The sequence below is a fragment of the Ammospiza caudacuta genome, chromosome 2 (assembly GCF_027887145.1).
Source record: "Ammospiza caudacuta isolate bAmmCau1 chromosome 2, bAmmCau1.pri, whole genome shotgun sequence".
Lineage (NCBI taxonomy): Eukaryota > Metazoa > Chordata > Aves > Passeriformes > Passerellidae > Ammospiza > Ammospiza caudacuta.
Window position 1 is genome coordinate 19,415,903 of NC_080594.1, and position 18,037 is coordinate 19,433,939.

At 40.0% G+C, this 18,037-nt stretch overlaps 1 protein-coding gene across 10 annotated transcripts in view; it reads left to right on the forward strand.

The window, feature by feature from the left end:
• BBX (BBX high mobility group box domain containing) overlaps positions 1 to 18,037 on the forward strand; it is a 140,589-nt gene that overhangs the window by 106,365 nt on the left and 16,187 nt on the right. For 4 of the 10 annotated variants that reach the window (XM_058822550.1, XM_058822554.1, XM_058822544.1 and 1 more), the window contains 5 exons: positions 251 to 331; positions 2,519 to 3,434; positions 4,316 to 4,454; positions 7,601 to 7,749; positions 15,404 to 15,490. In XM_058822550.1, coding sequence (XP_058678533.1) covers positions 251 to 331; positions 2,519 to 3,434; positions 4,316 to 4,454; positions 7,601 to 7,749; positions 15,404 to 15,490 — 1,372 coding nt within the window. Of the gene's footprint in view, positions 1 to 250; positions 332 to 2,518; positions 3,435 to 4,315; positions 4,455 to 7,600; positions 7,750 to 14,666; positions 14,865 to 15,403; positions 15,491 to 16,145; positions 16,326 to 18,037 lie in introns of those variants that run through there. The other 6 variants (XM_058822605.1, XM_058822596.1, XM_058822563.1 and 3 more) reach the window with 6 other exon arrangements.

The following is an 18,037-nucleotide window of genomic DNA, read 5'->3' on the forward strand; positions in this document are numbered from 1 at the left end:
GTCCTGACAAGAAAAACCCCAAATGTGCAAGTATCATTTAGTGTACAGTGGTGTTGTCCACCAGAACAGTGTTGGAGTGGGTTTTTATTTGTACCAGCATGCACAGGTCTACACTTCTATTTTAGTATATAATCTTATAAATTAATTTTGGGAAGCGGGGAAATAATCTGTTGAAAAGCTGTGTCATAAACATGGAAGAATTGGTAGTGATCAAAGAATGTTTCCTTTGTGTGCATTTTTCTCTCCATAGATTTCTTCAAGTACATCCCATTCAGGGCCTTCTGATTTAACGAAACAGTGTGGAACATCAGCATTATTTCAGCTGGCAGAGGTAACACTAACATACTCATGACTAATTTCCCCAGGTGCAGTTGGGTGGAGAAGTTCAAGCTATTGATTGCCAAAGTCTGCAAGGCAGAAGAGTGATACAGTTATAATTGCACCACTGCTTATAGAACCATAAATTATCATGGCTCAGATGCCACAAGTCAAGATTTCCCCAGATTAGCCATCAATTTAGAGGTTTCTAAGAGTCTGCAGCTGAGAAGTACTATCAGTTCCTGGTGGCAAAGGGACTTGGTTGCAACTGAACTTGATTCAGTTTCTTAGTTTAGGCTTTGAGGTCTTAGGGCTTGGCTGAGGAACATAAATAGTTGAGAGAGAGGACTGGATGACTGTGTTATAAAATTCAGACATTGCCATTACAAATTCATGATAATGGTTATGAGCTGCTTTCATTTATTTTTGCTTTTCATGCCCATTTTATTTTGCATTTCTGCCCATTATGACCAGAACTAACAGGTCAATAACTTACATAGAAGTTCTGCTGTGGTACTCTCAGCAGATCTTCCTTCTGGGAGCAGTTAAAATCAATGGCACTTTATTGAAATTTTGCCTCTTTTTGTTTCTAAACAATTTTTTTAAGCTTTCCCAGTCTTGAAGATTGTTTAATTAGAAGTTTATTTGCTGACAAGACGGAATTCACTTCTTTTGTAGCCACATCTGTAGCTCTGTACTACTGGCTACTGCAGAAGAAGCAAATGTATAAAAGGAAAAAATCCATTGGCTATGCGATGTATGTTGAATTGACAAAATAGTCTTAGTCCAGGGAGCTCCATCTTAAAGATTGAACTTTATCTTTTGAGAATCACGGGCTGTGCTTAAGATTGCAGTGTAGTAAAAAAGTCACAGAACTACCTTTGTACCAAGTGCCCACATCAGCACAGTTGTGGAGTTCTCCTTTGCCTAGTCTAACCTGCTTCCCAATAGATCCTGTGTGTTGCCCAAGCTCTGGTGCTTTACACTGCTCAGCTCAGCTTGTCCTGAACCAGATCAGTAATTTCTACCTTGTGCAGCAAGAATTTTGGAAACCTGCTACAAAAACATCCCAATCATTGGTGTTATGTTCTTACATAAATTGGTATGAGAGACTTTTTTAGTTTGCAAGGAAGAAAAGCCTTGCCAATTTGAGAAATCTAAAATAGACCTAAAGAGAACCCATATGTCTCGGGGAGGTACATCCATACTGACCACATGGCCTGTGGGCTAAGCTGCAGGAACCTTCTGATGTCTGGTTCAAAGCAAGCCTCCTCCATCTGGTTTTGCTCCAGGTGACTGGTTGACATTTGTTCTAAAAACAAAACTGCACTGGGAATTCAGCTTGGGGGCTTTGAGAGAGGACAGCAAGAACAAAGCATGTCTTCCCAAGGGCTGTTGGTTGGTGCCGTGAAGGACTACCTTCTGTAGATGTGTCTGCATAGCTTACAGGTGATCCAAAACAGAGAGGATCTCCTAAGTCAGTGCTGCCGGAACATGGCAGTTTGAGGACCTTCTGACAGTTCTTTTTCTGAATATTGGTGTTCCTCAGATAGTATAAGGATTTTGGTTTCCATTAGAGTTATCTCCAGGAGGAGATAACCATGGCAACCACTGCTGCTTTGCAGTTTTTTGCAAAATAAGTCTGTGACATGAGAAGAAAGATTTGGAAGGCTTTTGCACTACCTTCCAAATAATTTCTTACATTCAAATAGAAGAAAATAACCTCAGGGAGATTCAGTAAACATTTTTCCCTTACTCCTTCAAGGCTATTTAGAAAATGGAGAAAGGAATTGTATTAGGGACATTTGAAAGTTGAAGGGGGAATGGATGTGAGATTCCAAGTAGATTGTGGCAGTAGTCAGAGATAACTCTGTTCTGTTGCATTTCAGATATTCTGAAAACCTGTCTAGCAGTGGATTTCCAGATGATATAAAGAGCTTTAAAGGAAACACCACTGAGATCAGTTGGGAGTCTTTTTTATTAGAGCAATGAACCTGCCAGCCTTATTCTAGCACTTAGCCCTCATCCCATTGCATCAGTTTCAGCATGTCTTCAGCCTGTTTTTCAGTACTGTCCTGTAGCACAGTTTGCTTTCCTAAACTAAAATGCCAGAGAGATTCCCTGTTAAATGCTCCTGTTAGTATAAGTAATGTTAACAGTTGATGTTTGTTTGATGGGACTGTTTTAAAACTTATTTTAGATGTGCCTTGCTTCAGAAGGAGTAAAAGTGAAAGAACCTGGGAAAACAAAAGTGGAAGCACTGGAAGATGAGGAAGGGGAAGTTTCAGAGGACATGGAAGTAGAACTGGAGAAAACAACAGTAAAAGACTCCAGTAATAGAAAAGTAGAACAATCAGAGACAGAAAAATTGCAGAACCCAGATGAAACAAAAGCTGAGGAATCAGAAACTGCAAAATGCAGAGATTTTACTAGTCTTGCAATGGAAAACAGTCCTTTTGAGAGAAAGGATAACACAAAGGATCACATGTGCCGTTCTCCAGAGCTTTTCATGAGTGACATGGCTATCCTTGGGCTAAAGCCAGAAAAGATAAAGAAGAAAAAGAAAAAAAATAAGTTGGACCGGCACACAAATGAAAAATGCACCCCCAAAAAGTCTTGTAAAAAGAGGCAATCCTCCGAGTCGGACATTGAAAGTGTCATGTACACAATTGAAGCCGTGGCCAAGGGGGACTGGGGTGCTGAGAGACTTGCAGATACTCCCCGCAAAAAAAACCGCCCTGTCTCAAATGTGAAGGGAAGCATGTTGGATACAAAATCACCAAAGAAAAAAGTGAAATCAAAAGAAAAGAAAACATCAAAGGAGAAACCAATGGAGACCACCAAAGAATCCAAGCCTCCCGATTTCCTTAGTATTGAAGCCAGCAAGGAAGTACCATGTGAGGCTCCTGATAACATTAAAGTGGAACCACTGACCCCAGCAGAGGAAGTGGTACCCCAAAGCTTACCAGAACAGATCAAAACTGAGGACAGTGACTGTGTTAAAAAGATAGAAACGTGTGGCTCCAGGAAATCGGAGAGATCTTGCAAAGGTGCTCTTTATAAAACTCTGGTGTCAGAGGGCATGCTCACATCTCTGCGCGCTAATGTGGACAGAGGTGGGTGGCTTTGAGTGTTTTGTTTACAGCATGAACTGCAAAAGCCTGCCTGGAGTGGGAGGAAAAACAAAAATTCATATTTAAGCTGGAGTTTGAGCAGTGTGCAGTGGGAATATTGTGTCTGGCCACCTGAGATGCTAGGGACAGGTGGAGTGGCTGGGCTCCCTGTTCCAGGGCAGGTCTTTTGAAGTCCTGCAATCTGTGTTCCTGCTTACCTCACAGATTCCTAACTGCTGTATTTTCGTCTTTGAGTTTTAAGTTCTCGGCTGAAGGCTTTGTTGTTTAATTTGTCAGCCTGCTGGTAGATGTGTGCAGGACTTGTGATGTATGTAACCCTGAACCATTACCTTGTTTCTATATAAACAACTCCTGTGGTTGTGAGCATAGTTCTCAATCCTGCAAGAAGCAAATGTGTTCTGGTTTTGCTTTGGTTGTTAGATTTGCTGTAGGCAGTAAGTGAGAACCCTTTATCCTGTGGAAGGACAAATTTGAGATAATATCTGGAAGCTTTCAGTGAAATGTCTGGAAGTGTGTTTTTCCAACTGGTAGATTTATATGTGTAATTAGAAGAGTCAGAAAAGAAAAAAGTAGTTTGTAATTTAGGGAAGCTTATTACTGTCTATCTCTTCATCTCTTTCTTCTTTATACCTTAAGAGATCCTGACTTCTGAGATAGTCTAGGAAAAGACAGGAGAGGGGACGCAGAATAGTTGTCAATATCATCATTGCCCACTTTAAAATGAAAAATGTTTTGTGACTGCCTTAGAGAAGGTCAGGCTTCATACGTTGCTGTACTGCCTGGGTACACAAGTTTCTTTTGCGTTTACTTTGTTTTGGAACATTTTTCTTAAGATGAGAAACAATTGTCTGCCTTCATCACAGGAAAAAGAAGCTCAGGAAAAGGTAACTCCTCAGATCATGAAGGATGCTGGAATGAAGAAATCTGGGCCTTTTCCCCAAGTGGGACAAGTGGGAACAAAAAACTGAAAAAGACTAAGCCAAAGGAAGAGTTTGTTTTTGGGTAAGTTGTGGCTTAACACTGATGTTTTAGTTAGGTCAGCCTAATAATTTAAGAGTGAGTCCTCCTCACTGCAGCTGAGTGACCTGCATCTAACACACAAATAATCACAATTCCAAAAATGAAAAACCCTGTGGAACTGAGTCATGCTCTAAATACCTGTTGTTTATATAGTAGAGTAATTCCTTTGAGATCTTTCCTGGTTTACACCACTGTAAGTGAATTTGAATGGTGTTACTTGCTCAGTTCTAAAGAAACCACACAATATTTACCTGCTCAAAAAGTAGTGAAGAGGGTTACTTAGAATTTCAGAGTACTTTGCAAGCACTCTTTAAAGTTCTATGTAGGTGTTCAATCATCATAAACCAGATTAGACTAGAAAGAATAGATCTCTATGCCCACTTGGAGAGATTGCTTACAAAGGAATAGTAAACAATGCTCTTATATTGGCAAATAATTATGATAAATAATGTCAATTTTCTGTTGTAGAGAAAAGGTATTTAAACTGTTTATGTCCACCATGATGAAATTAAATATATCTTAGAAACAATTAATGAGTATAGATGCATGAAAATTTAGCAAGGCTGCACAGAATTACTTTTCTAGTATACAAGTAATGATTTTTGTCAGAGTATTACAGATTTATTTAGTTGCAGGGGTAGTAGTTAAATCTGGGTTGCCATTCATGCTTGCAAATTCTTGCAGATGAGAAAATGCATTTAAAAGAGGAGGTTTTCCATGTTTCATGCTTAAAATTATAATATGTTTGGTTTTGCAGGTTTGCAGTACCCTTTTCACAACCTAGTTTATGTGACATCTAATTGCAGTTCACTTTCAGCAAAGATATTAAATCAGTGGGAATCCCCAAGTCTTGTTTATTGGAATAGTCAAGAAAAATTAGTTAAGAAAAAATGGAACACTTTGTATTTTTAGAGCTTTGTATAAGTTTTGGAAATATTTTCAGTTGAAAGATTGAAAAATTTTCCCACATAATGGTGGGAAAGCTCATCACATCTTGTAGCATAAAAAAAGTAGTTGTAAATTATTTATTCAAAGAGTACCGAGGAAAATTGTCTAAATCATTAATTCAACACTACCCTCATTCACTGGATGGATGAGAAAATACGTGTTTTCCAATCTCTCATTGCATCATTAATGAATATTATTTAGGGAACTCTGTAAAGGCAAAATTAAGAATTTGTGAAGCCAAAGTGCTGGAGAAGGTATCCTGTATCCCTTTTCATTGCATTACTCGATCTTCTGGCAACTTGAAGAGCTGGTTTTACCTCTGCCTGCTCCACTTAACTCTCTCTGCTCCCTTCAGCATCACATTTCAGCCTCATTTTGTACATGCATTGGTGAAAGGGTCCTCACCCCTTCAGAATGACATAATTTTCATAATTTTCCCTGTGTCCTACCTTCCCCATCATTAGCTTCCCATATTTCCCTGATGGTCTGGGTCAGATGTGCTTTCTCCACACCTTTGCCAAGCATACCTGCCTGTATCTCCTGGCAGAACTAGGCTGTGCAGGGTGAACACCTCAGCTCAGCTACACATGTCAAACCAGGCTTCTGAGAGGCTCTTAAAATTCATGATGGTGTGGATTATTTTTTATTTCCTTAAATAAATTTATTTCCTTAAATAAATTTATTTCCTTAAATAATTAATCGCTAACATAGAGACAGCAGCACTCTGCATTGCCTGCCTGCATGTCACACAAGTTATAAATTACTAGCAAGGATGGCAGCTCATCCACTGTCAAATGAGGTTTGGCCTTCCCAATTAGAGCTGCAGCCCCTCATGCCCTCAGGGCAGGAGCTGAGGCAGGTGGGAACGGACAGGGGGAGAGGAGCTGAGTCAGAGCAGAAAATCAGATGGTTTTGTGGTTGTCAGGGAACATCCGTGTGGAAGAGAAAAAGGTAGCAGTACCAAGCGCTACTGATGTAAGAGACCTTTGTGATTTAAAACCAAAATAAAACACGTGTACACAAACAAACAAATCCCACCATGCACCTGGTCTGCAAAGAGCCAAGGCTGTATTTTAAGATGGAAAGTTGCTTCCTGAGAGAAGTAATAATTACAGAGAAAAAATGAAGTATCTTCATGTGTACCAAAACTTTCAGAATGCAATTTGTTTCAAGTGCTGCTTCAGAAAGCACAGAGAAGTACCGTGTTTCTTGTGATACTTCAAGTTTATAAAGAGCCATCCTTCCAACAGTCGTGCCAACTTCTGTCAAGATGAGGTTTTTCATAGCGAGGAGAATTAAAAACAAGTGGAAGATGTCATTGTTCCTCTGTCATTGACAGTGCTATTTATAACCTGCCTGTGTGCTTGCCTTTTACTAAAACACAATTTCTACTTCTGCCTGGCTGCAAAAACTTGCAGGAACAGAGTGCTTATGCAAGCCAGTGTAGTCGGTATAGCTGGAAATGCTGTGCCATCCTCTTTTGAGGGCTTTGTTTTGTTCTGGCTGTTAGGAACAGTCATACCTTGTCTGTGGATTTCTTGAGTTGTAGTTAATCTGCTGACAGTCATTCAGGTTAGGCTGCAGTATGAGGTGTTGTTGGCTTTCATGAAAGCATAAGCTAGTAGCATTTTTCATCTCACAACAAGTGAAATACAAGGGGAGAAGATCTAATCACCCAGAACAAATACAAAACTAATTCCAATCCCAATGCTTCATGTTTCAGAAGATTGATTAGTTTGACATTCTTCTTCTGGTTTGAAATGCTGTTTTCATTCTGGTGTAAGAACTTTTATGTGAAGCTATTTCATTGGTTTATTTATTGGTTTTGCTATCTTTGTTCATTCCCCTCACAGAACAGACAAATCTCTTGTACAAATCTGTGCAGCAAACAGAGCTAAATGTCACCAGTATGACATTGATTGTTTTTTTTCTAATTTTAACATATGCTACTAAGGTAATCAATTTGCACTGTTACAAATGCAGAAGCAGAAATGTACATTCTCATTCCAAAGCTGGATTAATATATACTGGTTTGGTGTTTACAGTGTGTAAATTTACCTGATTTTCCCCTCTCTCTGTGTAGAAAGGTGTGTGTGTATACACAGACATGCTCTTAAACAATATATTTTTTTCTCCAGAAAGAGTTACATTTAATTTGAATGGTTTTGTTTCCCATTTAGCTTAGCAAAATTGGAAGAAGAATTTGCAAAGAAATTCAACAGCCTTCCTCAATACAGTCCTATTACCTTTGACAGGAAAAATTCATCTGTTTCGAGGAAAAAGCGAAAGATTGGAAGCGGCTCATGTGAACTACCAAAATCCAACAAAGGTAAGTTGCCAAGTGCAGGAAGTTCTTAAACAATGGCAGTACTGTAAAAAGCTCAGGAATTTATACATTCTTACTTCACTCTTACCTGTGGAAAGTCTGAAGTCAAAGAATTACCTAGCACTGAAGTTAGTTGGTTCTCATCTGGTTTAGTTTTCAGGCTGATTGTTTTCAATCTTGATTCCTGGTTTTCATGATAAGCAGAACTGGGTAGAGTTTGTACATTAAATGTATTTCTTGTAGCAAGAAAGGTTTTCAAAAACATGAGTATTTGTGAGGTAAGTGAATTTGACAAGTTTTACCAGGAGAAAATGAGGGGAAAAGGGCATATGATCAAAGGTTACATTTTCTAAGCTTAGTTTTAATTTCACTGTCATTTTAGTGTCTGTAAATTAAAACATAAGATATCAGAGATGCTTGAATGAAACATCTGGAATTTTTCTTCTATCAAGATTATAGTTCTGTCATAAGTTTTGAGCAAAAATGTCCTGATGTGATTAAAAAAAAGTTAGAGGACATGAAAACCAATTCCATACCCAGGTCCATTACCATACCATACTCAGCTCCATTGCTGAGGCTCATGGAGGGAGAAACTCATTACACACTTGGCTATTTTTTTAATACAGGAAACTCGTGACACAGAGGTGGTAGAGAAGTGACAATGTGGTAGGGTAAAACTACTTTTATACTGTGGCAGAAATACTGATGCAAGTATACAGTATAGAAGCATCACAAAATGAAGGAATTATATACCAGTAATTCCACAAGACAAAAGGATGCTCAAAAGGATCCTCATCAGGCACAGTTTGCAATGTGAAGTTGGTTTTCTTTTCTGCAACAATGGTAGTTCCACTGAGTGACAGGTTTTAAGATCTAATACGGCTGTTTTAGCCAGGTGACCCTGGATTAGATCTGTGCCTTTTGAATGCTTCACAAATAATCACATTACAGTGTGCAGGATTGAACAGCTGTTCTTTTCTAGTGCATGCCAGTTTTGGTATTGATTTTTGTAATTAGATGTGGAACAGCCACTTTGCAAAATTAGACTTGTGCTAATACCAAGCTAGATCTGACTTCAGCTGCCTTTAAATTTGTTTTATGGTATGTATTTGACAGAACTTCTTAAATGAGCATGAATTAATTACTTTACAGCATGGTAACACACTGGTAATTAAGCAACATCTGTTGGGAAGAAAACCTCCTCAACTACAGTGATCTAGCAATTGAAGTTGTAGTAGCAGCTCACTGGATTTCTCACTACAGTATTTACCTGTTCAGGTGTCTGTATATTTAAAAATTCTGCAGGTCCTGTGTTGTTTGGGAATGGTGAGCTAGAATTCTGCCTCAAGCCAGGTAGCCAGAACTGCATTCTGCTTTTGGGTAGGCTCATACTCAAAGGAGAGTTTAGTTTTTATCTTTGTTAGCATCGCTTAAAGAGCTTTGGAATATGTTTGGCTTTGTCTCAAGGGAAGGTCAAAAACATAACTGCAGGCTGGTTACAAGCCTGATATGAGTAGCTTTGGCACAGCCCTGCAGAGACAGTCATGGAGCATTTGCCTCTGGCTGACAATAAGGGCTCTTTAAATTAAGCCAGCTGACTTTGCACTGAGCACATGGTAAACAATCACATGAACTTTTCCACCAACTGAGCTGTGGGGTTGCAACAAGCAGCCCCAGGGCAGGAATATTGGATAGTAACACTGCTCCTTCTGTAGTGAACATCTAACCACAGCCCCAAACTTAAATCCAGACAGAGCTAGTGATACCTGCTCCTAATTCCAGTGAATGTTGAATTCACACACTTAAGCTGGGCAAGCTGATGGTTTTGTGGCGGTCATTCCAACTCCCTGAAAAGCAAGATTCAGTCAGTTCTCAAGAGGTAGTTGAAAAACTTTCCAGCAAACCATTTTTCTTCTGAAAAAGAGGGATTGCTAAAAAGTAAATATTTGATGGCAGTAGGTCAATTTTAAATGTGTTTTATTTTCTTAGGATGTGAGTTTTGGATTTGAAGTTATCTGACCTAAAAGTGAATATAGGCGAGCTTACTAGCTTAGTAAGTTAGGTTTGTTCCTGTTGAGTCAAACATTTATTAAGCTGAATCCTCAATTTAATTTGTGATTTACTGACAGTCTATTGAGCCTCATTGTGCTGTTGTCTGGTGAAGTGTGATGAATATAAAGACTCTTAGAGAATCCTGGTCTCCATAAGTATAGCACAAGCAGATCTGTGTGCTAGGCTACTACAAGTACTGCAGGAAGTGAAACTGGCATATCATGCAAAATAATAGAGCTTGGTTTAGTGTGGTTATGGGTCTTTGAATTGTCCTGCTTTTTTACACCATTAGAATTAAACAAAAGTAGCATTTTTATGCAATGAACATGAACCATGAAGGGTCAATATAATCTTGTGAGTGTGACTGTGTGTGGATGTGGGAGACCTTAGCTTCGCACTGCCCTGCATTACTGTGTTGTCCGGAGCTGTTTCTGCTGTGAGGCTTTACCCTGGGTGTGTCTCTGCCAGGTAATTAGAAGAGTTGATCAGCAAAAATAGTGTCTACAAGTGTTTTCAGCCTCTGGATGTTTCCAAATAACAGATAAAAATCAGTAGGGATATGTTTAAGTAAACACTCCTTGAGATGATATGCTGCTTTTTCTGAAGGAGTGTGTGCAGGATCATAAACTATCTACTCATTTTCAGTCAGCACAGGTAACTACTTAATTTTTTGAAGTCTACGGTGCCTACTGAACATGTAAAATTTAGAAAATATGTTGGAGTGCTGCACTATAAGCCTTCCTCAGGATGTTGGGTGAATAAAAACAGAGAAATGTTTTTGTTTGTGGGGTTTGGGGTGTTTCTCTGCACCCCACCCCCAAATGTTAACTGCTTTATTTTGTGCTGGATTGATTCTCTATCAAATGTCATTAGCCTATACCTACAACAGGCACGATCTGCTACCTAACCACACAGCCAGATTTGTCAGGATGTTTTCCTGCTCTGGAAAATCAGTAGGGCAGTGCCCACTGACTACTGCTGTTGTGCTTGTCATTTCCAGTCCACACTTCATCCAGTTCTTTCGCATAAAAACACCTGAGGAACCCTGTAACATGAAAGCTGTTTCACATCCATATGTATAAAGGAAAATTTGAACCTTCTCTTGAATGAGAGGCACTTTTTTTCCCCAGAGTTTCCAAATTGTCTAAATTCTGCTCCCACTGGGCAGAATTCAGATTGGGGGGTCTTTCTTCAATGGGAATAGGACTGAACAAGCTATAAAGCTTTGTTAAAATCCACATCAAGCGTTCTGAACTGGGAATGTGCACACACAATAACAATGCCACAAAATGGCTGAAGAATACAGCTATACTGAATCTGTGCAGATGGCCTGCTCCGACATTTACTGGAGCTGTGACTGTTTCCTTTATTTTTCCTTCTTTCCAATGGCATATGTGCCAAAACATCCCACCATGCAGAAGTCAGCTGTCTGCAGTGAGTCACTAATATGCTTGTATGCAAAAGTGAGCAACAGGCAGAGTCATTATTTCTGCTTTGTACTTTGAAGAAATGCTCACTTATACACTACGCATTGCACTAAAGCTTTCATTTTGGGAAGGCAAAGAGGGGAATGCACAGTGTGCTTTTATTTGAGGAAGAGATTGTCTACTTTTTTTTTTTTTTGGCTTTTTTGTCTGTGGCCTCTAGGACTAGAAATAAAACATCAGCTTAAAACGGATGCTGCTTTGTGGCATTCCTCTTGATCGTAGCTCTGGGGTTTTTTTGGCTTGGTTCAAAGCATTCAGATGCTTGGAGATTTTGTGCTGTAATGTTCCAAGGATCATGACCTAAAAATACAGTGCCTTCCTCTGAGAGATGCAGAAATGCACAAACTGTTTGTCCTGATTTTGTTAGGATCTTATTGAAACATTCTCTATTTGATCAGATCCGTTAAAACAGGGAACGTTATGAGAGCAAAGGGGGCCTATGCCCAGAAATTTGGAGGAAGTGCAGTTATGGTTCATTTTCTTGCCTGCTGCTTCCCCAGGCAGCTGCCACTGGCCATATCAAGTATTCCCAGGAAGAGTCCCCACTGCCCTCAGTGAGCTCTATAGACAAGCCAGGGATTAAATCCTGTGGCAGTTTCTGAAGTGCTAGGGAGAGGAATAACCGTATAGAACATTTCCAACAGAGCAAGATTAGTAGATGGCTGTACCACAATGTCAAGTAAACTAAAATGAAAAGGGTTTTTTCAGCTTTCTGTAGCAAGGCACATCTAGGGTCCATTGCCTAACAGCAAGACTTTCAGGTTAGTTTTTTCAGTCATGGGTTTTCTCTGGATTGAATGTTCACAAGTGGCATTTGTTCAAAGTCTTGGAATACTTGCCTGTTGTCCCCATGAAGCAGGTGTGGCCCAGCCAGGCATTCTGTCAACTCCAGCACGGTGGCTGTTAAGGCAGAGGGTGTGGATGAAGTTTCTTGTGGAGTCAGATTTACATTGTTAAGTCCAAGTATGAACTGTTGACTTTTTTAGCTATTAGCCAGTCTTCTCTTTCAATGCATTTCTGGCCAAAGGGTATACTAAGTGTCACTGGGCACTGTCTCACTGGGCAGGAGCTCACACGAGCTAAAAGGGAAGGAAATAGAAGGTTTCCTTACTGAAGGGCAGATTTTCTTTTGGCTCTACTAAATTCCTTCAATTTTCCATATAAGAAAATGGCATTTTGCAGATACAGGCTGATGACAAAGGTACCTTTGATGTGGGGAAAAAAAGAGGTGAAAGACACAGGTTTCCCCCTGTGTGCAGTGCTTGTCATCTGAGTTTTTCATCTCAGTTATTCTGCTTGGAGTTGCTGACACTGGCTCACTGTCTGTCATAGTGATTGAAGTGGTTTGTATTGTGCAGGTTGAGCTGTAGAAATTGAGACATGGGTGATATGTAATGTATTGCTTCTTCCAAGCACCTGAAAAAAATCACTAATCAGCTAAGTAAAGAATAATAATAACAGAAATGTCACAAGAATCATGTAGCTACGTACCTCTGTCTTCTTGTGGAACTGGTGGAAAGACTTGTTTCTGTTGATGTGGATGAAGTATCTGAGCTTGGTATCAAGAAAAGCTTAGTCCTTTCGCTTGGGCTTTTGCTCAAGCTCTCCGAGCTTTTTCATTCCTTGATTTACATTTTTGTTGCTCTGACAGTAGACTAGTCCTCTGTGATACTTAGGAAACTGTTGTAAAATTTGCAGAGCAACACTTCAGTAAGTTTGAGTGAATATGGCCTCTTCTATTGTACTCTCAAGTGTTTCCTATACAGATTCTAGTAAAGCTGTTCACATTCAAGGTGATGTTGCCCAAGATGATCTCTTGCTTGACTTTATTCGGTTTGTTGTTTGGCTTCTAGATTTTTGGAAGCTTATTAATCTTTCTCCAAAGTTTTGATTTCTTCCATATTGAGAAAGAAGTAGCAGTGAGCCACAAATTCAACAGGGGCAAGATGCTAAAGTTTCTATGCCTGCCTCTGTCTGGATTTTAGCTTTCTCTCAGTAATTTTCAGTATTGATTAATGTTCTGGTTTGAAAGCAAAACCAGTGAGAGACTCTAAATCGGAAATACAATTTATTAGGAAAAAGGAAAAGGAAAACCATAATACATGCAATAATAGAAAAGAAAAAAACCACTGACAAAGTCAGAATAGAACCTGACACCCTGTTGTTCAGGTGTTGGTAGCAGTCCAGTTGGATTGGTGGCTGCAGTCCTCCTGGAGTGGCAGATGTGGTTCTTTTGGAGCAGTGATCCTGTAGAAAGGATGTAGTCTTCCTCTGAAGATCCGGTGGAAAAGACAGCTGTTCCTCTGGGAATCCAGTGGACTGACTGCTCTGTCCCAAACCCCAGATTATATCCAGGTGGGGATGCTTAGCTCCTCCTCCTGGGTGGAGCATCTCACAATAGGCTGAAATCGTTCTGAGTCATGTGGTGGGTCCATTAAACAGAAATGGATCCTGGAGGGAGTTATCTCTGAGTCATGTGGAAAGGCATTGATGGGCCCATTAACAGGAGATAAGGAAAAACAATTCTCCTCCTGATTTCAACAGCTTTTGGGGATGGGAAGAGAATACATCTTTATATTGTAACCTAGGACAATGAGACAGCCTAGTGTCTGTGAATGGCTTTCACTTCATAGGACTAAATACTTCTTCCATGTGCTACACACTTTACTCTTTTTTTTTCTTTGCATATGGAGTCTGAGATGGTGAATTGCAGATGTATAAGTAGATTTACCCTGATTGCACATTTCCTGTATGGTTGCAGTTGTGTCCCAGTAGCCAGTGTTTGTGTCTGGTTACTTTTAAGGATGAGGAGGTGTGGAAAAGGCCAGTATTTGTGGTGGGTAGAATCTTGTTACAGGTGAGCTAGAGATGGGAAGGACACTTGCTTGTTAGGCTATAAATCATGTCACGTGCATAGCATCTCATTTCTGTTTGGGCTGGTCTGTTCTGAACTAGTCTGAAGAATTGTTTGTCCACTGTGTCTTTAGAAATAAGATTTTGAAGTTCAGTTTCTGTAAACTCCCTAAAATTTGCTTTGCATTGTGGAGATTATGCATCTCTTATGCCTGTGTTGCTGTTATATCTGGCTGCTCCCCTAATGAGGCAAAGGCTAACTTCTTGATGACATCTGATAGTGCCATATTTCGTTGTCCAATGTCACACAAGATGTCTTCTGACTGCTCCTAGTAAAGACTCCATGAACAAAGTAGGAATGATGCCATGAGCTGGACTTAACCTCACCTTCCTCCTCTGGAGGTTTTAACTTTTGGACTTTATGTATCTCATTTCTGGTCACCAGAAAGGCAGTTGTAGCTCTTGCATCCTGTGGTGGGTTGGTCCTGACTGGTAAGTATGTTTCCACTCTGTTGCTCCCTCCTACAGTGGGACTTAGAAGATAATAGGAAGAGCAAAAACAAGGAAAAATACTTCCTGGGTGTAGTTTTGCAAAACTCTTACGCTGGATCAAGAAGAAGACAGTTTCATAAGTTGGAGGGAGGAAACAAGTAATGCCAAAGCCAGCACTCACTACTAGCAAACTGATGTCCAGCCAGTACCTGAGCAATGGACAACTTTAAAAAAGACTTTCCCTAACACAGTTTTGTGCTGAGTGTGGTGCAAAATGCGTCTTGGCCCATGTGGGTCAGCTGTCCCAACTGTGTCCCCTCCCAGCCTCTTGAGCACCCTCAGCCTGCTTCCTGGGGTGCCAGAATGAGAGAAATCATGATGATCTGTAAACACTGCTCAGCAGTAACTAAACCATGCGTGTGTTTCCAGTGCTGTTAAGTTTACTCCCTGCCAGCCAAGCCCACTATACGTGCAAAAGAGAGTAAATATTTAGGTAAGCGAGAAAACCCCCGTTTTATTGTATGGCTAGGCTTTCCTAAGGGTTTCATTCCCCAAAATGCATTGTATGCACTTAAACATGGGGAGGTGGTGGATTGAACTACAGCTTGCTGAAAGCCTCCACAGTCCCTCCAGGCAGAAGGTCAGGTTTTGTGTTTCCCTGTCAAATGGCAACTTGTATTATAGGAAGGGGAGGTTGTGCAGTACGTAGTGTGACTGTTGTACTCTTTTTCAAGCTTCTGATTAAAAGTATGTATTATTAATGTTGTCTGTAGGTTCATTCCAGTCTCAGAAAAAGAACTTATTCCACAAAATTGTCAGCAAATTTAAGCACAGAAAGAAGCTTAATGTTCCGGACACAGGTACTGGTGCATTGCTTAATTAAGGTTTTCAGCTTCCTTCTTTCTCAATTCAGTCTTGGGGAAATGCTTCTAGGCAGACACACCTCAGCTATCTAGTCTTTGACTGCTTTGGTTCCTTATTTTCCCTGTCTTCTGTGATTCCATTGCCTTCTGGCTCCAGCTAATATTACTTTACTCCAGTATGATGCTGTTTTGTTTTTACTTGGCATTTCCCTTTAATTACAGTTTCCCTGTTCCAGATGCCATGCAGCAGAGCTGACAAAGCAAGGGCAGTTCTGCAGTAGGCCCTGAAAACTTTTATTTTCTACAGCTCACAGCTCTGTAGTCCTTAGGTTGCTCTTCTCTGCATTCTTCTGTATCAGTGACCATATTATTTTGCCAGAGCATTTTTGCATGTCCCTATCTACTATTCCTGTGATTTCTTGCTGTCTGGAACTTTGCAGACTGCAGCTGGTCAAGGTGCAAGAGCCTGGTCAGGATGTAAGGCGCTTGTTTCTGCCCCAGATCTCAGAAATACCAGCATCCAACCCTGCCTCTGTAGAAATCTTAAACCAGCTTTCTGTTTGCTTCATACTGAAAATACCTTCTGCAGTTTTTTAAGTTATGTTCTGGACTTTGTCTGCCCACTATCTCTAAAATATTTTTCTTGTTACAGTATCATAATCCTGCACACTACGAACTCACAACTCTTGAGAGGCATTTTTGAGTGTACAGTATGTACAGGATTATAGCTTAGCCTGCTTCCCTAGGCGCTTTTTCTTTTATCATCATGTTGCCCACACTATTAAAGTCATGCCCAGTCTGTTCCTCTGTTCCACAGTGGTGTTCTCTCCTGCATTGTTCCTGTAATGTAGGAAAAACCTCTCTAGTTCTGCTTACTTAACTCCATTAATTTTGTTTGGTTTCTTCCCCACCCATGTTCATCTCTAAGATAATAAAATTGCTGTTCCCATCTGCAGTTTCCCCAGCTACCTTAATGGTTAATATCTTTTCCTAATACTTGGCCATGTAATTTCCTCTCCTTTCCTGGTGCTGTGTTTTCTGTCATCTTTGTTGCACATATGCTATTTTCCCACATAGGCTCTGCCTGCTCTTCTGCATTCCATAGTACAAATAATTGGAAATTACTTGCTCTGTCTTGTTGTATTTGTACAACGAATATGTTGTGGCAGTTGCTTATGAGAAGTAACTATCTTGCTTCCATGTTGGTGTAAAAAAGGCATCACACATTTGCATAATTTTTATTTGGCATCATTCACATTTTGTTCCTGAATTATTAATAGACAAATTATGGAGAAATAAACAAATTATTAAGAAAAATGAGTGTTTAAATTCTCCTAATGGTAAAGAAACAGGAAGCATTTACTAGATGATAAAGAGTAAAAAATATAAATTCCTTAAAATTTGCAGATAAAAATGTGAGTAAACAAAATGTCAAACCCTGTATTTGTTTAAAAGAAGCCAGCCTGTTTTGATACAAAGTGAAGTGTGCACTATGATCAAAGATTCAACCCTGGCAAGTGTTGAGTACCCTGGCCTCATTCCAGCACAGCACAGAGGCATGTCCTTGGAAGTTAAGCATGTGAATAATGTCATAGTTTCTAAACATTAAAGATGTGTCTGTGCATTTGCTGGGGCAGAGCCAGCTTGCTAAGTTCCTCCCAAGACTAAAGCAAAGACATGAACTTGGGAGCCTTACACAGCTCACATATAATCATCAGAGGAAAGGATGTCTGTATATTGATGGGGAACTGCACTTTCCCCTGAATTACAGAGGGGAGAAAATTTGGAGTCTTGCCTACTCTGAAATGTACTGTTAGTGACTGAAACCAAAATGTTGATCAGCAAAGGGCGGTATGGGCATGGCCTCAGCAAATGCTGGACAGCCTCTCCCTCATATGCTGCCTACAGATCTTCATCCTCTATCCAGGAGTTCCTAGACAACAGGCCCTAACTATGTGGCTGAGCTGTCTCATATTCTGCAACATTCAATATGGGAATCCCAGAATCTTCATTTCAATTCAGATAATATTTATTTTAACATTTTGTGAATCAAACAATAAATGAAAACTTCCACTCCGTTCTGTGGTTAGTCTGTACTTGTGGTGTGTCAAGTCTAACTAATGAGCGGTTTTGGTTTTTATGAAGTTAATTTTGCAGAAAGAAGGAGCTTGAATATTTGTATAGCTGCAGAGGAGACACTTGGAAGGATTGCTGTCAGCAGAGGTCATGCTGGCTTCATGTTTTTTCATCTTGAAAAGTGTGTGTGCCTGTGTGCATCTGTTAGGAATGAAGGAAAGTAAGTGCAGTAGAGGCAGATTTAATGTGATTGTTCTGTGTTGTCCGTGTGTCTCTGGTATGAAAATCTGAGTGAATTTTGACTACACTGTACACAGCAGCACCAGTGCACGTCACCATATTAAGAGTTTGCAGCTGTTCATAGAGCAGGGTACAGCCCAGTTAAACCCCAGTGAAATGCTACAGAGAGCACAGAGTAATGTAGTTTAATATGTCAATAGATACATCTCCTCCTTAGGAAGGCTGACA